Source organism: Notothenia rossii (assembly GCF_949606895.1).
Source record: "Notothenia rossii genome assembly, chromosome: 12".
Classification (NCBI taxonomy): domain Eukaryota; kingdom Metazoa; phylum Chordata; class Actinopteri; order Perciformes; family Nototheniidae; genus Notothenia; species Notothenia rossii.
In genome coordinates, this window is record NC_136911.1 from 15,429,367 (window position 1) to 15,455,134 (window position 25,768).

The window sequence follows — 25,768 nt, forward strand, 5'->3', positions numbered from 1 at the left end:
TGTCCCTAGACCCCTAGATAATTAAAAGAAAAGTAGGAGCTTTAGGTGATCTTTATATCCTGATGCACAGCCATGGAGCTCGGCATTCAAGCACCACTTGTGATCTTTCTGGGTCTCCATTGGGGGACAGGAGGGGTCAGCAGCACGGTGCCCAGTTTGATCAAGGATTCTTTTGTTCCCCACAGTGTTCCTCTCTGGTGTGCCCTTTTGCTGTCAGCAGTCTGTGCTTTGTTTGTACTTTCTTTTAATGATGCAAAATTAAAATAATGAAATGCCTCTAACACATTGTCAGGGAAAATTGGCAATACAAGTTAGTATGATAATTACTATCTGCTGCATTTGTAATCACAGATTGTCTGTTAGACAAACTCTTTTGTATTCCAACTCCACAAAGCCCACATAGGGACACACAGATGTCAGTGTCTCTGTGATGCATGGTAGCCAGCCTTATTCTTTATCAGTGCAGCGTACTGTACTCTTCGGCTCCCTCCCAGCAACATACCTCCCCCGACTCTCAGATAAAACATGGGGTCTGTCACACTCAGACTTGTGCTGAGGCCCGGCAGGGGAGCCCTAATGATTGCAATAAAAAACAAATGCAAATGATTACCTTGGGGTTCCCTCTTGTGTGGAATCTGTCGCTCAGCCTCTGGCTGTCAGGATGGATCACTGCCATAGTCTGTGGACATGGAGTGTTAGAAAAATAAACACCAACTGGGCCAACACAGGGAGCAACAATGCAATAACAATAATACCATTATCTTCTACATTGGGTGGCAAGAGAAGACCATTTTTGTTGAAGAATGATGGGTCACAGCTGATCAGAATCACACTCTGCTAGTCCCAGTGATCAAATTAACTTGTTTGCTTTGTAAGGTTGTGGTATTGCATTGTTTTACATTAAGATTTTACAAACAAAACATATGATCAGCTGATAAAAAGGTGGATTGTTAACGATAAAGCTGTCCAGAAATACCCTTTATGGAGCAGGTAAATATCCAATGATTTAATAATATAATTATTAAAAAGGGGCCTTTCTGCAAAATGAGTACTTCAATCTACATTGTTCTCATAATCATTCCATACATGTCGTTAAGCCACACCTTAAATGCAGGTCATTTTATTTGTAATGTAATATTTTTATAATATTTGGTTTTTACAAAATACGTTTTACATAATTATAAGAATATATGCAAATGTTTATTTTGTTATATGATTACTTTGCTTAAAAAGTAGAAGGATGATTCCCTTAATTTATTGTGCAAAATACAGTGGGGCAAAAATGTATTTAGTCAGCCACTAATTGTGCAAGTTCTCCCACTTAAAAAGATGAGAGAAGCCTGTAATTTTCATCCTAACTATGAGAGACAAAATGAGAAGAAAAAAAATCCAGAAAATCACATTGTCTGATTTTTAAAGAATTTATTTGCAAATTATGGTGGAAAATAAGTATTTGGTCACCTACAAACAAACAAGATTTCTGGCTCTCACAGACCTGTAACTTGTTTTTTAAGAGCCTCCTCTGTCCTCCACTTGTTAACTGTATTTATGGCACCTGTTTGAACTCGTTATCAGTATAAAAGACACCTGTCCACAACCTCAAACAGTCCCACTCCAAACTCCACTATGGCCAAGACCAAAGAGCTGTCAAAGGACACTAGAAACAAAATTGTAGACCTGCACCAGGCTGGGAAGACTGAATCTGCAATAGGTAAGCAGTTTGGTGTGAAGAAATCAACTGTGGGAGCAATTATTAGAAAATGGAAGACATACAAGACCACTGATAATCTCCCTCGATCTGGGACTCCACGCAAGATCTCACCCCGTGGGGTCAAAATGATCACAAGAACGGTGAGCAAAACTCCCAGAACCACACGGGGGGACCTAGTCAATGACCTGCAGAGAGCTGGGACCAAAGTAACAAAGGCTACCATCAGTAACACACTATGCACCCAGTGACTCAAATCCTGCAGTGCCAGACGTGTCCCCCTGCGTAAGCCAGTACATGTCCAGGCCCATCTGAAGTTTGCTAGAGAGCATTTAGAGGATCCAGAAGAGGATTGGGAGAATGTCATATGGTCAGATAAAACCAAAATAGAACTTTTTGGTAAAAACTCAACTAGACGTGTTTGGAGGTGAAAGAATGCTGAGTTGCATCCAAAGTACACCATACCTACTGTGAAACATGGGGAAACATCATGCTTTGGGGCTGTTTTTCTGCAAAGGGACCAGGACGACTGATCCGTGTAAAGGAAAGAATGAATGGGGCCATGTATCGTGAGATTTTGAATGACAACCTCCTTCCATCAGCAAGGGCATTGAAGATGAAACGTGGCTGGGTCTTTCAGCATGACAATGATCCCAAACACACCGCCCGGGCAACGAAGGAGTGGCTTCGTAAGAAGCCTTTCAAGGTCCTGGAGTGGCCTAGCCAGTCTCCAGATCTCAACCCCATAGAACATCTTTGGAGGGAGTTGAAAGTCCGTGTTGCCCAGCGACAGCCCCAAAACATCACTGCTCTAGAGGAGATCTGCATGGAGGAAGGGGCCAAAATACCAGCAACAGTGTGTGAAAACCTTGTGAAGACTTACAGAAAACGTTTGACCTCTGTCATTGCCAACAAAGGGTATATAACAAAGTATTGAGATGAACTTTTGTTATTGACCAAATACTTATTTTCCACCATAATTTGCAAATAAAGTCTTTAAAAATCAGACAATGTGATTTTCTGGATTTTTTTTTCTCATAGTTGAAGTATACCTAGGATGAAAATGACAGGCCTCTCTCATCTTTTTAAGTTGGAGAACTTGCACAATTGGTGGCTGACTAAATACTTTTTTGCCCCACTGTACATGCTTTTTTTGGGAAAGCGCATATACCCGATTTATAATAATGGACATGCTGTTCCTGTGATGACTGGAACAATGCAATAAAGAGCAAATGTACACTTATATTAAAACTTAAACTATGTACAATGAAATTCTGACTTTAAGAATTTCAGATATAATTCAAATGATTGCAAACAAACATAATTAATTGGTTTATTGTTTCTCAACCTTTATTATTTCCAAACAACATATGTTCTGCTCTTGGCAGTTTATATAATGTGTAATGTATGTGCGAGGCTTCTGTGAATAGAAGATTTAAAATGATTATGTTTTTCATGCTTTCAACTCAATAGCCCAACAACACTGTTATAGCTTCTTTTGTTTGTCACATTCAATTCCCAAGTCAGGCTTAGAAAGAAACAAATGATCCTCTTCCATCCACTTTGTCAACTTGCGGATCATCAGCAGTTTGATTTCCTTTTTTCACTGCAGGCAGAGAAAATGGAAATGAGTCCCGTGTCTGCTGTAGAAGGGCCAGATTTATATTTGAAAATGTTTTGGCTGTAGTAGGTCATAACGAAAGATCAGAGTCAACATAAAATAAGAGCCCCATTTAAAAAAATTTTTAAATTATTTTGTTAAGTCGGTCAGGCTTTTCAATTTAGAGGACAAGAGAGGTCAAAGCTAACAGGAGCACAGATGCACAGAACAGTCATTCTGTAACAAAAAGTAAAAAATCATGGATTTCTCAAATTAGGCCTCAGGGGCTGCATGTTCCACGTGAAATCTCCTTGGTTGGTCCTTGGTGAATAAAGCGGAGATGTGATGTTGGACTCGGGGGTAAAATCCGCCTCCAGCCCTCCGTCAACAGGTGAATTGAGACTTGTGGTTATAGCGATGTGAGATTAGTTCAGGGAAGGGCGAATAAGACTTTCTCTGCACACAGATGGATCATGCATTGTCTCTGGTAAGCATTCCACAGTGTAAGCCGGGCTAATCCCCAAGGCAAGATGTACAGTATAGGTCCAGTTGCATTTGTCAAGAAATAGACAGTTTTGCAGTAAAAGAACACCTATAATACCTAAATGATTTACACAGAGATTCAGTACGAATGGATTCAAGGTCAACAGGAGCCTTCACTGATGTTTGTACAGACCTATAAAATATAGAATAGTAAGATTACAAGCTTGAGATCCCATTACAGCGGTGGAATACAAACATACCTGCAGGAGTATTGCTGCAGCTAGAAATGCCACCTTTTTCTATTTCAGCTATTTTTAGTGTGTGTTGTACTTATTTGGTTGTTTGGCTCCTCTGGGGTTCAGGGTGTCTATCGGTCAAAACAATCTAAACAACAATTTTATGATTGATTTGTCATGCAGTTATATAAGAGGCTGATATAAAAGTGCACACAGTGTGTCCTGGAAGTCCTGATAAAGACATTCTATCGTCAATGATGGTTTCTTGAATAGAAAAACAATATAAGAGTACTTTATTTTAAACTCATTTTGCTAATGATGTCTTTATCATTAAGCAAATGGCCAGTAAGACACTAGAAGTGCCTCCTAAAATATTAAAATACTTATTTTTAAATGTGAGAAGTTAACTTCACTTGCCTCCTTTGATATTTTGGGAATGTATATGTCATCATGAATAATAGTAAATGGCTACAATATTCCCAGTGCAAGAGCAGGGCATTACAATGAAACATAATGTCATTAGGGCAGTTCTCCAAGTTTGAGGTGGACTTAACTGTCGGCCAAAATGACTTTTCTAATGAACTAAATTTGAATAATGTATTCGCGGACGGATTTGGAACGCTGATATGGTGATGATTAGGATATATGACTAAAGACCAGATGCGGCAAACCACCTCTGTGTGATGCATGACACACTCACATGATTAATGACGACTTGTGACATTTGCGCTAGGTTACTCAAACTGCTCCTCTTATAGAGATAAACCACGGGCGAAAGTATTCTGAGAGAGCATGGAAGATGGTGATTTTCACCCTGCTCGTAGATTCTCCACAGCGCAGGGGCCTGGCAGACAACATTAAGGCACGTGGTGCTCTACATTTTGTGCTTACTGTTAAACAATTGCGAGGATATCCAAGCACGCAGATTCCTCATTCAAGAAACATTAGCATGCATATGTATGGGATCTGTTTAGATACTACTTACAGCATGTGTTGAACCAACAGAAATGCAGGGTAGTCAGTAATGTACAATTTATGAGGCCAAGGCAATTTATTTTATTTTTTTTCCCTCAACTGGGACTTTTATAACACCCAGAATAATCACCTCTATTTAGGCCTGCAAACACCTCAGTGGAAGAAGTTGCGTCATCACTCAATATCTTTGATGCACATCCAGATTTGTAATCACTTGCTGAGAGAATAGCGAGATATGGTCAGCTCAGAAATGAGCGTGCTGATAATGTCCTTGAGGAGTTTGCGGCAACTACAGACAGCGGGAGATTAACAAAGCCTCACTCAGCCACCTGCAGCTTTTACTTCCTGTAATGTAGAGATGTGCATCACACTTCCAGCAACCAATTAACAAAGGGCATTACACTTGAACTTAGTGTTAAGTTGTATTTTCAGCCTTCTCAAAAGTGTATACACACACACACACAGTGGAGATCAATTTGATATGGCTTTCAATGAAGCAATTCCTCTAATAAAATAGGATTTGTTTGTGTCGCAGAGACACCTACTGGTTTGGATCGTATTTGGGTTTTTTGTGCAGAAAATAATAACCTGTGGTCTTTTGGAGTTTACAAGTTGAGCTGAATTGTGTCCTTACTAGTATCTATAGATAAAGGATAGACAAAGTGTGTGTTTCATGTGAGTGCAGCTCGTTTTTACTCCGCAAACAAAAGCAGATGTGCGTAGATTGGGATTTAAGATTCTGATTTAATTAGCTTTGACTCTTGGGGCTGCCTCTAAGGTAGTTGCTCCTACATGTTGCAAAACTCATTATGGATGAATTAATGAAGTGGGACGTACACTTGGCATCATCCATGTGGCATACACTCATGCATTATGTATTATTATTTTGAGGCATGAGCAAATCAGGTTTGTTTGTCGGGTGTATTTCAGGGACAGCTATGGAGAGGCATATTCATTTTAACGTCAAAATAACGCCATAAACAATTGATACCTTTTTAATCGTATTCATATTCTACATCATTATATAATATACATACTGTATGCGTAATATTGACGACTTTTGATCTGCATGACAGTATTCTCTTTCACTGCGTATAAATTACAGACAATAATGTTCACTTCAGGTTCCATTTATTCAACTGAGGAAGGTGCTTTACAATCCATTTCCATTTCCTTTGATTAGATGTGGTTCCAACTTGAAAGAAAGAAAAGACTTGAGATGTTCTCAAGTATGTCTGGGATACTAGTAGCACACTTTATTTGTACAACCTGGAAATATCTCTTATATTTGAATATACTTTATATATGTATATATAGTTTGAACCTGATGGTTTGACATATCCATATGTTTACGTTAACAATGGATCCGTTCACTATGTGTCATGTGAAAGAAGAGGCTTGTCGTAACAAATCCACATATGTAATCCCCTTTACAGCAAGCTCTGGTAAAAGTACTGCACTAGAGCTGCATTATTGATGGTATTTATTAAACAATTCATCAAATAATTGTTGTTGATAACATTTGTTTGTGGAGATCCAAGAGTTCAACTGATCTGAGTCCAACTGATTTGATATGTTTTGTCAAACCAACAGTCAAAAAAGCCTGAATAAATATTTAATTGTTGTAGGACCAGCCTGCTTTTAGAAAACTGATTGACAGTTGTGATTGACAGCTGCTGTGCGTGGAGGTGCGTGGCATTATGACCCTTCCCACAACAAGCGTTAAGCAGGTTTAACTGGTAACGGCAGCAAATGGCAGACTGACAAAGACAGACATGAGCTGGTCATCTTAATGTCGCATTTAGCAGCTAAAATATACTTTTTTTGCAACACAAAGCTAAAACAGGACTTCACACAAATCCAAATGAATGCCAATGTTGCTCGGTGCAACCATTTAAAACCATTAGAACATTTCCAAAGGCTTTATAAGTTGATCATTTCAGAGTAATGTTTTCATGAAACAAACTAAACCAGAGGAATAGTAATAGGTTTGTTGTGTGGGCCAGGAATGCATGACCAGAACAAAATGTATAACAAGGACTAAGTATAAGATGATATGAATAGCACAGTAAACCGTAGCATGTCATACATATGTAATGTGCATATGAGCCCTGTGCACCTGGCATGAGCTCCACAGGAGTGGATAAAGCTCTCCTCGGCATCATAAATATCCTTGGCTTGTTTATAGCATCTTATCGCACCGCGTGGTCGACAATGCATCATTAATTTAAGAACCTTTCTAATGAGTGTGAAATGAAAGACTCTCAAGCAAGCAATCTCCCCGAACTTATCATACGGGGAGAGACTATAGTGGGTGTATTTTCAGGGTCTTTCAGGGTGCTTGTGAAACTAGTGAGGTCTGCCATCCCGCTTTGCTAGCCCCTCATCTTTCACCCATGACAGAAATTACATGATTCAATGGTCCTATGGAAGAATCTGATGGACAGCCAGCTCTAAAATGTTAATAAACACACTGTTTTATATAGCAGCCTTTCATTTTTCACCAACAAATAGAGCTTTAACCTTGTATGTTGATCCCCCTAGGTACACCCCCCCCCCTTTCTGATGCAGAGGTTATAGCTACTGTATAGTGACATCTGCAATTCAATTCCCCCCCCCCATCCACACAAAAAAAGACATATGTGAAAATGGTTCCAAATGAGATTCAAACACAGAGTTCTTGTCCTTGTCACTTCAGATCTCATCGATACAAGGGAGAAATGAAGGCAAATAAAAGGATGGTTAATGATTCGCAGTGGCGCTTGACCTTCCTTATACAGTAGGGCTCGTCCTCAAGGAAACACTCGACTGCTGCCTGAGGCAAAGTCCACCAGGCAGAACACATAGGATCCCAGACAAATGCTCCAATAAAGAGCGTGTTTTCAGCATCACTCAGTGTTCTCGCTCAGATCAATGAACGACGTGCAGACGGGGTTTCAGTACACCGCTCCTTCAGAATATCGAATGACAGATTTGCTCCGAATATTGTTATGGGTCTTTTCATATTGTATTGACCTTTCACTATGATGGATGCTCTTAACTACGGTAAGGAGACTTTAGCACAGTGTGGGAGATGAGTCAGAGCTTCTGTTTTCCCTCAAGGTAAAAGCAGTTTTGACGAGGCACAGGCACACTGTAACACTTGTTGTTGTTGTCCAATATTGATTTGTCCTGTAAAGGTTGCCTAAATGTATTACAGTGGTTTTCTACTTTTTTTGTTTTTAACTCAAACTGATATCTCACCTTAAATGAAGGACATTTTTAGTAGCTATTTATAAGACATTTAATTGATTCATTGAAGGGAGATAGGAAAGGAGGTACTGAATGTTTTTTAAACATTATAATGCTTTAATTAATGGACAGCACAAGGTCATTTACTGAAGTGGGAGACTGCTGTACTGTACTGTTATTAAAACAACATTTACTTGAAGACGATGCCATCTAGTGGAGGTTATCTGCAAGTACACATTTTGAACCACGTGTGCAGATGCAGAAGCCCTTTAATCATATACTGTATGTATGTGATTAAGTGTTAACAAACTGTCTGAACATTTTTCATTTTAATTTGTTATTATAAAAAGCCCCATAAAAATGACAAAGCACGGATGAAAATGTTAAGGAAATCCCTTAATACAAAGCTGAAATCTGAGAACAAAAATGTAGAGTGAGAAGATTTTGGCAATAAGATCATTCTGTCAGAATCAGATCATAACTCATGTAACTGCATAGTCCTGCATGTGTATATATCGGGGCATTTATTTGTCCAATAAATCTGTTTTCCTTGTCATAAAGTAACTTGGTCTACCCATTTTACATCCAAATGCATGCTGGGATACTCTCAAAACCTCTCACCCTAATAAAAAAAATAGGAACAATAAGTGATTCAAATGAATAATAAAAAATACATAATTAAGAAATGTTTGTTTGTGTGTTAATTAATTAGTGTTAACGGGATTGTATGGGCATATAGTGCAGTTTTTCACACATACTATGCAAATATATACAAGCAAATGATATGAGATATGGGAATATGAGCATTTATCCAGTCATATATATTCGTTTTGTATTATATACTTTGGCCACTAGGTAGAGCTCACCCTCCTTTGTTGTTTCTGGTCCCTCCTGCAGAGTGACAGGATCTGCTGAGGATTCAACTTAATTAAGGCCCTGCTCCCCCACACAGGTGTTTCCAATTATTGTGGCTGATTAGCGCTCAGGCTGCAAATTAAACCATGCCACCTACGTCTTTGTATTATGAATATTGATGAAGAGTCATTTGTGCCACCCTAACAAGTTTGACAAAAGTGAGGGTCGGATGACGCAGAAACACATGTAGGTGTACAGGGGTTTTAGGTTATATCTATTCATTCACTTTGTTCACTTGTTAAGGGAACATAATGTTTAAATGCCGTCGCTTTAACCCCACTGCTTTAATATTTCAACAGTTTAACAATACTGACAAAGTGCCTACCACAGATCCTAAGCTTTATGTTGGATTGTATCTGAAATTAAAACCAAAACGTGCTGCTTATACAAGCCATTTGCAGGAAAAAGAATAGAAAACATTTGTCTTCATACAGTTAAATGATGTACACATCAATGCAGTTAAGTGGGAGCTATCTTCAGCTTCTGTGAACAATTATGTTGTCATGCATTTTAATGGGCTTTAACAAAAAGGAGTGAAATAGATTGGCCATGAATGATCCGAGATGTAACGAATGAATCCTAATCAGTGAGTCAGCATAGTGGAAGGGTGCAGTATGTTGGATGTGCATCTGAGAGAGAAACAAACATAGTCTGCATAATAAGCTATATTTTAAAACCATCAAAGTTGAGCTTATTATGTGTGACATTTAAAATCTGACGGAAAATGCAAATGAGGTGACTAAGTGGTTCCATGCCACTATTTCACATTACAATCAGAAAGTACATTTGCAAAGATAAAACAAATAGGACAGACAGCAGCACAACGAGAATTGGTTTTATAGGAGCTGTCCAATCTATTAAGGATCTATCTATTGGAGTATGAAGTTATTTCAATGTATTCACTACTTGGCTGCATGCTTGAAGGAAGACTTATTTTAAAATACCACAATAAGATATGTTGTGTAAAACATCCTATACAAATGCAAATATAATATAAGTGAGGTATGTTAAATATAGAATAAAATATAAAATCCAGCCAGTAACCAATTAGCTTAGTTCAGCATAAAGGCTGAGAAAAAGGTCACAGCTTTAGTGAGCTGTCACAAAAAACAGCTCACTAACTATACCAGCAAAGTGAAGTCATGTTTGTTAAAAATAATGACTCAAATTCAAAACTAGTTTAATCACCTCTGTTTCGCTTAAAATAAACAATATATCGTTTATTTACTCAGCTTTAGAGGTCTCCAGCGTCATATTTAATGGCTTTTATGAGAATGCTGTTTAGCTTTTCATTTAACTTTTAATAAGAGAGCAAATAGAGAGCAGAATGGAAAACGGAACTTCTGTCTGTCCCAGAAGTCTCAAAACCTAATTAAAGTTCCATTCCACTGAGATGTGCAAAAACTAAATCCAGCACCTCTCTATAGAATATCATGAGTTGTTCACTTCATGTGGAGTGATGGAAGAAGTACTTAGATATGTTTCTAAAGTACAAGTAGCAATACTAAATGTTAAAAAATATTCTTACCATTAAAACTCCTGCATTTCAATGCTTACTTGAGTAAAAGTACAAAAGTATTGGCATCAAATAATACTTAACCTGTTAAACCCCATCCTTGTTTTTCAGGCTTGAAAAAGGACATTTCCAGAACAAATGACCTTAACTACACTTCTAAAAAGGGGAAAATTAATCATCTTTTTCTCAAAGTAATGATAAACCTGTGAGTTGGATGTAGAAGAGTCAGAATCAATATTGTTTTTTTTTTATTTTAAAGAAAATTCAGATTGAACATAGTAAAACACTGTAAAAGATAGTGTCCGTCCAACATTTTTTTTTTACTTATAGTGAAAATCACCCTTGAATGATGGGATGGTAGACTAAAAGCTGTAGGAATCCAAAGTACAACATATAATAAGTACCCTGTATCAAGATTGATGCAAAACAAGTGACATTTGACCTTTTTAGAGAGATTTAGCAAAAAACCCAGACAAGTTCAAGGGGGAGTCAATAAGTAGCGAATAGGTCGAATATGTCTCTAATAACAGCAAGACCGAGAGGACTGAACTCTGCTTCCAGACCAAAGATATTACAGATAAAAAGTTGGAAATGATTGAAGCATTAAAGTCCTAATTGCAGATTCTGCTGCTGCCAGACATCTAGAGAAAGTCCCGGAACAGCCTGCTTCATTTTATCACAGCGATGAAAGAAAAATAAATGTTAAATGAGAGATTGCATTGAGTTTTGCAAGCTAGGGGGACAGCGGCTAGCCTGGATGTGATAAAAGCATGTTCTGCTCTATAATTATAAACCTCTTCAAATAATGCTGGATTACATGCATTATACAAAAGCTGCACCACCTTGTAATTTACCGTTTATCTACGCAGGAGGATTGTTGGTAATACATTAGGCTGCCAGTGGTTTAAAAATCAGCTGTGGACTATGAAACTGAGTTTAGTAGGATGCTGTGTGTGTGGTCTCCTTGGAGATAAAGGGGAAAACACTTGTAATGGATACTTAGTGTGGAATGAGTTATTGGCTGTTTGTTATTCTCCGTTGAGAGAACCAATTTGAGGGTTACTGATCAATTAGCTATTTATGCACAGTGCCCGGAAGAATAAGTGTGCAGACTCCTAATTGGGAGCATCAAGGAGTCAAAAGCCCTACATCCACCTCTCTAAAACCACACATTTTCTTTTATGTTTGACTGTAAAATGTTATCAGTGGATTAAATAGGGTCTAGATAGGAGAGAGCTTCATAATGCCTTACATTAAATGCAGAATCATACCCCTCCACTTAAAGACCTGCCATTAAAACCCAAGCCAGGTTATGTTATGCCGCCACGGGGGGAAATGGTGGGATTTGAGTTCCCATAAAGTATCCGAGTGTCATGATGAATATTCATAAATTGCTCTAATGAAGACCTCACATTGATTAAGGCTTTTCTAATGGGCTGTATCATAGTGAATGCCAGAATATAATTGGATTACGGTGACTTTGGGAAGTACTTTGAGACAGTGCCCACATTGGAAATGAAGATGTGCAGCCCGCTAACGGCGTAATTGACAAGGATGAAGATGGATGCTTCCAGGCAACTCCCAAGCTCTTCCTGCCCAAAGCAGAGGAGCCTACAGCTGTGGCCCCTGCACACCAATGCAGGATTTAATTGTATCTACAGGCCTTCTACTTTTATTTTTAGAAAAACCTGTGAACGCATCAATTAAATAAGAAAGGGAAAAGGCTTTTACCCTGTTTTGGTAAGAGTAGATTAAACCGGCACCATTTTAGCCTAAATGACTAATGTGGGTTATTATTTAACTGATAAAAGTACATGTTCCGTCTTTAGCGGAGGATAAAAAGGTGTTCAAATGTAGACATTGGACATGATATCCGATATACCAAATAGATTATAAAATACAGAAAATGTGACAGTTGTCATTGTTCTACATTAACGCACACCCAGTAGTAGTTTAAGGGCTCAAGAATAATAACATCCAGTTTCCCTGAGAACGATTGGTATTTGTTCTTAATAAGAATAGATCTTCTTGGGATTGTTTTTCCCCTAATAATGCTACACTGTGATGCAAACAACAAATCTATTGGTTAGCTGGTAGCAGCCTCTGGGCAGCAAGGTCCCATTTGGCTAAATTAGAGTTAAAGTTAGTGGAGGAATGTCCCATCGGGTCACAATAAGGTAGGTTAAAGCCTTAATGATAAACAACATTACTCAGTGTTAAAGTTGATGAACAGAACATAAGGGCTTTTTGTATGTTTTAATGTATTGTTTTCTCTTATTTGCAATTACTTAAAATAAGTTACTTAAAAAGTAAATTTACTTCCGAAAAAGCTGAGAATAAAGCTCCATTTACTTTCCACTTCACTGTCTCTCAATGGGATTTATGTTATTCATTTATTTCAATAACAACATCTATAAACTCATTCATAAACTCTTGATTGAATTGGCTTTCTTTTCAAATCAATACCTTCAGTAAACATTCATTATCTCATTTGTATTCCTGGCAGGCAGAGCATTAGCTAATGTCAAAATCATCCCTGATCAGATTTCAAAGAATGTCTCAAGCTAAGCTCATTGCGATCTAAGGAGCCCTCTGTGTATCCATATCTCTCCATACATTAAATAAAAGACACCGCTGTCCAACATTTTGCAAATCCCTTCCTTTCTTAATGAAGTCTACATACCTTTGAGATTGGAAAGCCTACCTGAAGTGGTGCATTTACCCTGGCTTGCCATTAAGAAGGATCACTGTGAGGAAATCAACTCCTGTTGTTACACATTACCTGCCTTATGTTATGAGTCTAGCTTTAGCTGGAACATTTCTTGATAGGTTATAACTTAGAGGGGCTTTAACATGTGGTTGCAGAATTGTGCAATAATGAATGAGGTGATGGGCAAGCTGCAGAAGCAAAGCTGACGTCTCCGGGGTCCGGTTAGACTTTTGGTTTAATATGTTTTTTGGCAGAGCGACATAAATGCCTCCCCTTGTACATCTAGATAATACTCACTTCACATTTATATATTGTTCTACTCTGTCTCTTGCTAATGCATTACCGTCAAAACAACAAACAAGGTAGAAATATAAATAAAACCTTTTGAAACTCTGCAATAACACCTGGCGTCAACCTCCTTGTAGAATCAGTTACTTAGAATATCTCAATGTCATTATGGGTTCCTCCCTGTATGAGTGTGTGCTGAATTACTGTAAGCCTATACACTCAGTGGGTGCTTCTCAATGTCAAGGAAGGATGCTCCAGAGCCACTACGTCATCGAGTCCCGCTGAAGGACTGTTCCAATGTCCAGGCTCCTTGGAATTCTACCGAGCCCGGTATCCTTCGTAGCGAAACATTTCGAGGCTGCACATGTGTATCCTCCGCGGTCTTAAAATCCCCACAATGCTTTGCGCACGGACCAATTTCCAAATCTTTTGAGGAAATCGCACTCGATTTAAGGCGGGGCCTTGCATATGACGCACACCTGCACACCTGTTAGCCTGTTCCACCATTCTTCGTTTTCCGAGGCTAGGAAGGATTCTTGCCTCGCTTCTGAAGGAAGTGACTCGGAAGACATGTCCTACCAAGGAAGCGTCCTCGACATTGAGAAACACCCAGTGTCTTAGCGAAGTCATAGTGAAGTGGAGAATGTTCCCCACTTGCTAGGAATATGTAATCATCAATCTCAATAGTCACGCAGATGGAAACATGTCTAAACACACATTTTTATGGATGACACGGTACTTGAGCATGTTATGCAATAGACTCCTGTGGGAAAGTTCCAGGATGTGTGTTACTCAAAAGCTTTTTTTCTTTCCATAAGGGGTCACAGGCCAAACAAGTTGGGAACCACTTAAATGTGGACAAATCATTTGTTTTAAAATGGAAAGAGTGCTGGATTTAAAGTCTAAATTGGGTAAGTAGCTCTAGCTGTAAAATAGACGTTAAACGTAAAAATAAGTAATACTGTGAAATGTAGTGGAATTCAAGGATAAAGTGGAAGCAAATGGAAATACTTAGAGTAACAAGTACTTAAGTAAATGTACTTTCTGCCACTGGGCCACCATATAGAGATTGTTGATAATGACGGTAAGGAGTTGCAGTTATTCGTGCCAGCCAGAAGATGGCAGTCACCCCAGACACTGATACTGAAGTGGAGTCTCACTTCCATATTGATTGCCTCATATTCATTGATTTGTTTACCTGCAACAGACATGCACTCCATCAAACTGTTATTAGGCGCTTCATGAAAACAGATTTTTTGGAAGTGTGAGCTAAGCTACTCTTGTACTTGCTATCGACAGCTGAGAACATAATCAATCACTGCTGAGAGAAACCTCGGGCGTCATGATGCCACTCCAAAAAAACAAACAACATCTGCCAAAGTGTATAACGGTAAAAATCAACGAGGCTGAAGGCTCATGTCCAAATGTGCTCCTTGGTTTAGTTTTGCTGTGGAGAATGATATCACGCACTGTGCCCATTTCACAAAATCAACGGTGATCAGGGTAATTAAGCGCTCATCAAGTGTGGCGAGAGGAAGATCAGCGCAGTCACAAGCTGCCACCGGTGTTCGAAGTGCACGGTTACTGTGCGTGACAGAGAAAGGGTAGAGGTGTTTCAAATGCTCCTCTCGTTCATCAAAAGTTGCAGGAGAAAAAACATGACAAATGTGCAGGTGAATGTGAGCCTTGTCATCGTCTGCAAGATCCCTGAGGGGCCACAGAGGGTCATAAACCAGGGAGGTCACAACAGGGAGGTTGTCAGTAAATTTAGAGAGAGGGAAAAAACACACTATGTGTCTGAACCATGACTTTGGGTCTGAGCTATAACTTCACATACATTCAGGGATTCACCCACTGACATGATCTCTCATCAGACTGACAAATATCACTCCGGCAGACAATGACTGAAACATTTAGTTAAAGAGGCAGTTCATGCAGTTTAAATCTGTGCATGAAGTCAAAAATCCTCAAATTAAAACAAAGGCAGCAAATTAATTCAGGGCCGTAACTCAAATGTTTTTAGACCTAAGCAACGTGTTCCACTAGGCCCCCCCAAACCCAAACCACCCCACCCCCCCTCTGGTTACAGCCTCAAGTACCTAAGTCATTTTCATATCACTAAATTAAAATGAATAAAAAGGCACATATTAAAGGAATAGAAAAAGGAAATAAGTATTTGCTGTATATTTTATTTTACATAAAAAAAACTGTAAATAGATAAGATAATAGGAATAATGATTTGAATTTTGAATGAATTATACAAATGGAAAATGGAAATGGAAAAGTGTATGAAACATGGGAATGGTATGGGGAAATGGAAAATGGAAATGGAAATGGTGGACTTGAATCAAGTCAACCTTAAATCTTCAGCACAGCATTGCACACACTGTAAAATGTAGACGTCGCACCTCACCCTTCCCAGAATTAGGCACAGTTGAGAGCTCTTATTTAAACAATGCCCAAGGAGCAGTTTGGGGGTCCTGTACCTTGCTTAAGGGCACTTCAGCAGTGCCCCGGAACTCAGCCCTAGCCAATTACTAATAAACCAGCCTACTGCTGGTCTAAAATGGCCCTCTGGATTTCATTTAAATTATGTCAGCAGCAGCTGTGAGGATAGACGGCTGGCCTGGATCTGCTGCTGGAGCACCGGATAGAGAGTGTGGTTGGGTTGTGCAGTATTACCTGAGGTCGTGGGCAGATGTTGATGAGATGGACCTGTGATTTCCTCATCTTCTGTTGGGGGAACCGGCATGGCACTGGTTGGATGATCCATATGTTGTGGATGTTCCTTTCAGTGGGTTGGCATGATGTTCCTAAATCTGGATCAATTAAACTTGTTTTTGTTATTTTATTATTTTTGTGTTTCTGATTCTTAATTACTTTGTTAAATGCTAAATCAGGACCTTAAATCCAATATAATTACAATTTCCCTTCCATTCATTTTTGTAGAAGTGATACATTGAGTCACTACGATATTAATGATAATACTAGAGTACTTGCACACCCTGAATTAAACATGTGCAATTGCTTCATCTTCCTATGTTGCATCTGGTGGTTGATGTATACAATAATAAAGGTTTGCTCATGGAGAACATTTTTAACCAAAGTCTACCAAACATAATTGTAGAAAATACTTCTTTTTTTTTTGTAACTGGTTGAAGATTACTCTACCATGTTTGTAGATAGATAGCTTAGCACGAGAAACAGGTTCTTAAAAGGCGTCTGAATTTAAAATGCTTTTGATGAGTGAATGAATGCTATTAAAAGTCACACTTTTTCAGTGTTTTTATGAAAGTTGCTATGATTGTGTTTGAAGTCTGGCTTTTAGAAGTGAAAGGACATAATGCAAACACTGATAGACAATCATCTAAATAATTGAAAGAGATATAAAAAAGCAAAGGGCCCCTATGAGACACATAATGCTTTATAGTCATAATCTAATTGCTTGAAGCAATAACAACAAGATAACACTGATCATCTTCAAACCTGTTACTCATAGCAACATAATGAGAAACAGTGCTCCCTTAATGAATTCAAACACGACTTGAAATAACCTTTCCCATGATAGTGAGCAAGCAAACTAAGCATGTTTTCAAAAAGCAGCAAGCAGTAAGATGCTTGTAGCCTACCTGGCGACGGGAACACGATGGTGGACTTTTTCCACGTGTCTCTTCTGCAGCTGCACCAAAACACTTCTGAATAGCACCTATAACACAAACATGGAGCCATATTTAACAAAACACAAACCAAGTCAGAGCCGAGGGTAGGACTACAATATGTATTCATTCTACGTTGATGGATAGAAAACATTAAACATTGAAATTGGTCATATCTAATTGAATCACAACAGCATCCTTGGAGCAGTATGGGGAGTGGGACCTTGCTAAATGAACCCCTTCAGTGCCCAGCAGGTGAACTGGCGAAGTCCCAGTTCACATTATTTCTTCCATCACGGGACCTGAACCAGCAACGCTCCATTTTCTAAGTCCAGACTGACTGAACTTCAAATTTTCATATCTTATGCTATTATTTAACATTTTTGAATCTTTTTGTCAGACAATACGTTGGCACTAAACCAAGTAGACTAAGCAAAGGAGATTTAAAAAAGAGTTTTACATGGCACAGCAGAGGAGACAACTTTGACAGCACCTACCTGTCAATCAAAGAGGTGACACCCTTAATCATGTATAGGTGTAAGCCTCAATATCACTTAAACTGGGGAAGTATATAAAATGTATTGACATTAAGAAGTTGCTTTTTTTTTTAACAGTCCACAAAGAGGCCTTGTATCATGCATAGACTGTATTTATAAAAAGTATGTTGTCTTGCCATGACTGCATAATCAGAAAGCATTTTCCTTGAAAGCAATTGCCCTTCAAAAACACACCCCTACAGTCCCTAATATAAGGAGAATCACTCAAAATCTGAAATGTGGTTTACTGGGGCCCTACAATCTGAGACATACTTTTTGTGTATATATCTTAAGCAGCATACAGGCGGACACATGCAGATCTCACAAGGTTGCAGCTCCCCGCTGTACAACACAATGCGGCTCTGTCAAAGCACCGATCTTGTTGAACCCTTATTCACACAAAGCCGAAGAGTCTGAAAAAAATATGCTTCTATTACCACAGCATGTCTCCAGAAGAGCGAAAACATCTTTCATGTATCCATTAGAGCGAGATAAAATAAGGGATAAATGATCCTTGTCACTTGTTCTTTGTTATTGTCCCCTTCAGAGGACTCATTTGAAAGCTTTTCTGCCATTGATGTTTTTTCAAGGGATGAAGCAGGCTTTGTTTTCATCGTCGCTGCTCCATTGTAGAATCCTGATAACTTTTCCTTTTGAAGAATGTGAGAGAGTGTATGAGGCAATCAGTGTTCCTTCAAGAGAAGAGGCCCTGCACAAGCAGCCATGCAATATTAATCCAATCTGCGGAGGTGGTTTGGCTTCCAGGCTGGCCCATCCCGAGGGGGCTTCTCCATTACCACTCCCAGCTTATCTCCCATTCCCCGATACTCCATTAAAAAGCTTCATCAAAAGTTACGCCGCTTCCCCACTTTTGACTAATTTCTTTCTTCCTCTCTTGAAGATGTTTCTGTTGTATTATTGATCAATGAGGGTGAAGCTACTTTAACAATGCTTCATGAATAAATTGTATTTCATCAGCGTCAGAGAAAGAAAAATAAATGGCTCCATTACTTTGTCACTGTAGGTGGAGAGGAGGAATGACTCATACGGCACCTGGCTTGAATTAAGGTTATCTTTCATCTTTTATAGAAGTTCAAGTGATGTATTTTTGGACACGGTGACACAGTTAAACTTATCATAAATCACTGTGTATTACATTTTCAGAATTTCTCTAAAAGAAAACTTTGAAAGAATGTGAAAATCTAATTAAGAATTTAGGAATTCATTACTCATTTTTATTTCATTACATCTGATTCACTCTAGCGCTATGCTTTTCACTGACTCAGGATTAAAAAAGGAATTTAAGCAGTTCAGCAGGAGGAATCAAAGAGATCCAGTCTTTTGTGTTTTAGTACAAGTGTTAAGTTACAGTCTTTGAAAATGCACTGAATATAGGATTCAAATTCCTTTAACAAGTATGTTCTCAAAGTTGTCAATAGGTATCTTTCAATTCAACAATCTCAGTGCAGAATAAAAGACAGGTTAAGTGCTAACAGTAAACTTTGGGACTCTGCATCCCACTTTAATAGGGTTAGTTGGATAAAAGGAAACTGTGGTGCAGAAATTAATGATATAATAAAACATTAAGAGATGTAGATTTTGTGATCATTAATTATTTGTTTACCATTGACTGTTGTCTGGAAATGTTAAGCATGGAGCCAGGGCTGTAACACCAGCAATTGATCATTTTACACAAAATCTTGTTGGTCTTTTTGAGGTGATTGATTTCCCCCCCCCCAAAAAAGAAAAGAATATACATATACTGTACAGTGGGGCAAAAAAGTATTTAGTCAGCCACAAATTCTGCAAGTTCTCCCACTTAAAAAGATGAGAGAGGCCTGTAACTTTCATCCTAGAAATACCTCAACTATGAGAGACAAAATGAGAAGAAAAAAAATCCAGAAAATCACATTATTTGATCTTTAAAGAATTTATTTGCAAATTATGGTGGACAATAAGTATTTGGTCAATAACAAAAGTTCATCTCAATACTTTGTTATATACCCTTTGTTGGCAATGACAGATGTCAAACGTTTTCTGTAAGTCTTCACAAGGTTTTCACACACTGTTGCTGGTATTTTGGCCCATTCCTCCATGCAGATCTCCTCTAGAGCAGTGATGTTTTGGGGCTGTCGCTGGGCAACATGGACTTTCAACTCCCTCCAAAGATTTTCTATGGGGTTGAGATCTGGAGACTGGCTAGGCCACTCCAGGACCTTGAAATGCTTCTTACGAAGCCACTCCTTTGTTGCCCAGGTGGTGTGTTTGGGATCATTGTCATGCTGAAAGACCCAGCCACGTTTCATCTTCAATGCCCTTGCTGATGGAAGGAGGTTGTCACTCAAAATCTCACGATACATGGCCCCATTCATTCTTTCCTTTACACGGATCAGTCGTCCTGGTCCCTTTGCAGAAAAACAGCCCCAAAGCATGATGTTTCCACCCCCATGTTTCACAGTAGGTATGGTGTTCTTTGGATGCAACTCAGCATTCTTTCTCCTCCAAACACGTCTAGTTGAGTTTTTACCAAAAAGTTCTATTTTGGTTTCATCTGACCATATGACATTCTCCCAATCTTCTTCTGGATCATCTAAATGCTCTCTAGCAAACTTCAGACGGGCCTGGACATGTACTGGCTTAAGCAGGGGGACACGTCTGGCACTGCAGGATTTGAGTCCCTGGCGGCGTAGTGTGTTACTGATGGCAGCCTTTGTTACTTTGTTCCCAGCTCTCTGCAGGTCATTGACTAGGTCCCCCCGTGTGGTTCTGGGATTTTTGCTCACCGTTCTTGTGATCATTTTGACCCCACGGGGTGAGATCTTGCGTGGAGCCCCAGATCGAGGGAGATTATCAGTGGTCTTGTATGTCTTCCATTTTCTAATAATTGCTCCCACAGTTGATTTCTTCACACCAAGCTGCTTACCTATTGCAGATTCAGTCTTCCCAGCCTGGTGCAGGTCTACAATTTTGTTTCTGGTATCCTTTGACAGCTCTTTGGTCTTGGCCATAGTGGAGTTTGGAGTGTGACGGTTTGAAGTTGTGGACAGGTGTCTTTTATACTGATAACGAGTTCAAACAGGTGCCATTAATACAGTTAACAAGTGGAGGACAGAGGAGGCTCTTAAAGAAGAAGTTACAGTTCTGTGAGAGCCAAAAATCTTGTTTGTTTGTAGGTGAACAAATACTTATTTTCCACCATAATTTGCAAATAAATTCTTTAAAAATCACACAATGTGATTTTCTGGATTTTGTTTTCTCATTTTGTCTCTCATAGTTGAGGTAAAACTAGGATAGAAATTACAGGCCTCTCATCTTTTTAAGTGGGAGAACTTGCACAATTGGTGGCTGACTAAATACTTGTTTGCTCCACTGTACAAGGAGATATTGTAATCTGCCTTGAGGCAATAGATATAGCTGTAAAAAGCGCAAATCAAGAACAGTTTTTGGATACTTCCCACCACTGCGCACAGCCAACCCTATAAATTACATTTAAAAGTCCATGTACTTAAACGTAAAAGTCCATCCTAACTTCCCAGCAGTTTATCCAGGAATTGATAGTTGGGGAAGTCGACAGGCTGACCACACTGATTTAAAATTATGATCTAATTTCAAGAACTCAAAGCTGATTGATTGGATTTAAAACGGCTCTGATAAAAAACGTCACCATACATTCTGGTTTATTAGGAAACTTAATTGCAGACATGTTTGCAGAACGATACAGACAGATGATTAAATGCCATCTGGCCATATATTAATAACTCCATTTCTGCTGTGACGCAGAAAGTAGGAACAACATCGTTGAAAAAAAAACTTCAGTTCGTATTTATATTGAGGATAATTGAACGCACACAGGGGTTCGGTTTCTGGGCGTGAAGACGAGAGACGAAGGCAGGAGGAAATGAACAGCTCTTGTCCACAAGGCCTCTTTAGAGGGACTGTATTCTAATAGCAGAGGAACACTCTCCGGTTACACTATCAACACTTTTAAATATTTAATCTCGCCTGTCACAGGATAGCACTTTTGACATTGACGTCAACCTCTACACGAGGGGCTGCCAAGTGTTTCCATTGCATGGCCCCTCATACTCCTCGAGTCTTTCTCAAGCACCTCACTTCACTGATCAAATGGAAATGTATGGTGTAGAGCCAAATCAGAGCGGAGTGCAAAAAGTAAATAGAGTAACCCCTGACTAATTTATCATTTTCGCAGGAGAAGCCAGGAGGTAAGAATAGAGCTCTGTAATGATGCCTGGAGATTATGAGTTCTCTAAGGGTGCCTTGCTTCGTTGTCACCTGGGCGACTGCCTCTGTGACAAACTTCACGCCGAGCATCAGGGACCCTGGGGCCAATCCCAGTGTCAGCACGGCTGTAAATAGCAAGCTTCTTTTTCCCCGGTGTGCCCTTGCTCCTGTTGTTGGTTTTTGCTTCGAATTCAAAGGTCGCAAGATCTTCTTATTACGTTGACAATCACAACGTAAAAAAAATAGGAACTATGCTACACAAAAGGCACCCCGATATGAACCTGCTTCCACTGCTTTCTTGTATTTCCCACTTTTAAAGCCACCTCTCATTTGTGATTTCATGAGCATTTGTCTGGCCTATTTTCGTCTTGCCATTATTTTCTTAGCTTATAATGCATTATTCATTGGGTCAGATTTTGCTTTCAATAATCCTATTGTTTTCCTGCAAAAAAGTAATCTACATTGCAAATGAGAAACCCAGTGCGCTCATTTTTCTGTATTTGACAGTCCTGCCAATCCTTCCCCTTGCATGTGACGGTGCTTAATTCCTGTTCATTTTTTAATTACACCTCGAGCAGTTCAATATCACAGCCTGATTAAAAATGTTATAGGACCTGGGTTCAGCAATAATTACAGATTGGCTGACCGGAATGCACAGAGTAAATTATTTTATTTGAGGAACATAATTACATCTTCAAAATGCATCACTGTGAACGATTTAACAGCACCTATCGGTTCTACAGGGGAGGTTTAATGGGTCGTTTTAGCAAACCCTACTGGGCATAATACTGACTTGGAATGAGGCCCTCTGTTGTATTCAGTAGTAACGCTGATTATGAGGAAAAGCAGTGGAATGAATCCCAAAATGTAAGTATTTGTGCAAATGAGTGCCGCTGCAAGACATTCTCACAGATATTAATATTTGATATCTGCGCTCTCTTGTTTTACCGAGTGAGGGGCAAAAAACGTGCCAAGAAGCTATGTTCCTGGTGTTTTAGAATAAGGATGTAACAGGACTTATACACAATTATATTTGTAAAAAGTAAGCAAAAAGATGTTTAAAGAAATGTTAAAGTGTTCAATTCGACAATGGGATTTGATGGGTTGTTAGGTTGTTATATGAGATATATAGTAAACACAAGTGTGTACCCTTGAGTTTTAACAAATATTGGAATTGTTTTGTAAAGCAGATTTACTTTCAAACTAAATGTAAGTTGTGCAATGCCCAACGAAAAAGTTATTGGTATTTATTGAAGTGAATGTAACTTGCTTTGGATGAAAGAGTCAACTAAATAACATATAATGGACTTTGGATTTAGGTAGTGGCAGGATTGACAGAAGAACATAAACATTGTTCAGAAAGTACTTTTAAGTCAAATAACTGTTTTACACCCTCACATATCATTATGATTTAGGTTATGCTCTCTGATTGAAGTTTCCATTCAGCTGTGAAGAGGCTCAGCTTATCATCAGTGTTCCGTGTAGAAGCATTTTTTTCTTTAATCAGTGCCTTTCAACAGAGAGCCAAAAAAAGAGAGAATAATTTGACTGATTAAAATCAAATTAAAAGACTGATTTGATTATTTGTGTGGTACAGAACAACTCGTGCTGAGATAATATGATTCATCAGCGTGAGCCATACTGTGAAATTAGTGTAGTTATCACATATCACCACACATTTCAGCTTCATATATAAACAGGGCACTGCTGTAAAATGCTGACACTTTTAATAACAAGAGAAGAGAAGATGCTGTGGATGTTCTTGACCTATCATGTTAATGAACGCATGATCATGTATTCTGCCTGCCAACTTTTTTTTTCATTTTTATCTTTGAGGCGCCAAAAACTGGAGCACAACAAAAACATAGCTTACATCATGCATCTTCAAAACAGTCAGAGAGGAGAGGAGCTGTTTTGATCTGATTTTTTGGCTCTGCACCTGTAATCAGAAAGAGTTGAAGGGGGGAAGAAGAAATATGAAAGGCTCTTTTAGATAAACACCACTTACTGCACTTTTAAATACACCCAACAAGACCTGTAAGTGCTTTCCATGTATTCACCTGTCCTCGTACAGCATTACATCAGCTTCCAACAGTATAGTGGCTTTTACAACGACAGTAGGCAGTCCTGATTCTGAATGACCCAATAAAAACATTTATGTTCATGGTCTCTGTTCTCACAATTGCTCGCAAGTACTATAACCTGATTTTCTTCTTTTAAGAGCCTACTGCCTGTTGCAACACCTGAATCTTGTTTATCAGTTACTGCAGCGTGTCTGCACCTGTTTGTACTGTATGTGTTGACAAGTCTCAAACCCTGAAAGATGAAGATATTTCCTAAAAGCGCAAAAAGGCAGCAAGAACCTAAATTGTAACTGTCAAGCTAAAGAAGAGAAAGAGACAACGTACAACACTTTCTGTAGGTCATTAATAGGAAATATGCTTATTCATTGTCTTAATGTAGCAGAACAGATGAGAAGATCCCTTAATAATAAAGCTGGAGCAAGTTAGCTTAGTGTAGCTTAGCATAAAGCTAAGTACACAAAGAGGCATCAAGCCTTGTTTTGTCGGAATGTAACAGAATCCACCTACAAGCACCTCTAAGGCTCCCTATCCTAACATGTTACATCTAGTTTATTCAATCAGTACAAAAACCCAAAGTGATGATTAGTAATTGTACTTTGGAAATAGATTTAAAAAAGCGGGTTGAAGATTGAAGACGATTCAACTTATTGTCTTTACGTAGTACAGGTACTATGTAACGAAACGGTTTCTCTGCATTTGACCCATCCTAGTGGGAGCAGTGGGCTGCCATTATGTACGGTGCCCGGGGAGCAGTGTAGGGAACGGTGACTTGCTCAAGGACACCTCGGTAGCACTTGCTCTTTCCGGGACTTGAACTGGTGACCTTCCAGTTGCCAAGCTAAGTCCTTATGGACTTCGCCACCACCGCCCTATTCCCTATGGTTCCCTATGTTCTGAGTATTAATGCTAAGCTAGCAAGCTAACTGGCTGCTGGCTATAGCATTATATGTAACCAACATATATTACAGTGATATCCATCTTACAATCAAACTAATGATTAAACATGGAGAAGTGGGAACTGTTCAAACTACCACATTTAATTAAAATCCAACAATCCAACACCAGGAGAGAACAACTCCACCTAGCACAGGTGTCAGCCATCACCTTTCTCACCACCTCCTTGAGAGGAACATTTCAACACAAAGGCAGGCTGTTATGATCTATAGGCCACTCTAGACAGCTGTCTGAATAGTGACAGAAAAAGCGAAGTTCTGAAAATAGCAAATATCGATTCTTTGTCTCCTGTTAATGACGGCCTAGGTTCACAATAGAACATTTGACAGAAAGATGACTGTACAGGGCCAAACAGTAAAAACAGCAAAAATATTTGTGTAAAACCTTTTTTATCTTATTTAATTTGTTGATTGTTATTGTACACACTATTGTTTTCAATTCATTCTTATTGAAAATGATAAGATAAAATATTTTTTAAATATTTTTGAGCCTAACGATTTAACTCATACTTAGTGAGATGTCTAAGCTTGTTTCATTGCTCCTTGGATTTAACCATAATCAGTGGTTTCCACTGCTGTGTAGCTTAGTACGAGAAACATGTTCTTAAAAGGCGTCTGAATTTAAAATGCTTTTG

The 25,768-nt window shown here is 38.9% G+C and overlaps 1 protein-coding gene across 1 annotated transcript; it reads right to left on the reverse strand.

Moving 5' to 3' along the window:
- Positions 1–41: 41 nt before the first annotated feature.
- Positions 42–24,019, reverse strand: LOC307026449 (uncharacterized protein; the record flags this gene model as incomplete). Its single annotated transcript, XM_079661836.1, has 5 exons — positions 23,970–24,019; positions 17,292–17,368; positions 16,345–16,481; positions 611–679; positions 42–59 (listed from the first exon to the last, which is right to left on the reverse strand). Exons 1-5 carry the CDS (start codon positions 23,972–23,974, stop codon positions 42–44), a joined length of 306 nt encoding a protein of 101 aa, XP_079517962.1. The 5' UTR covers positions 23,975–24,019.
- Positions 24,020–25,768: the final 1,749 nt, after the last annotated feature.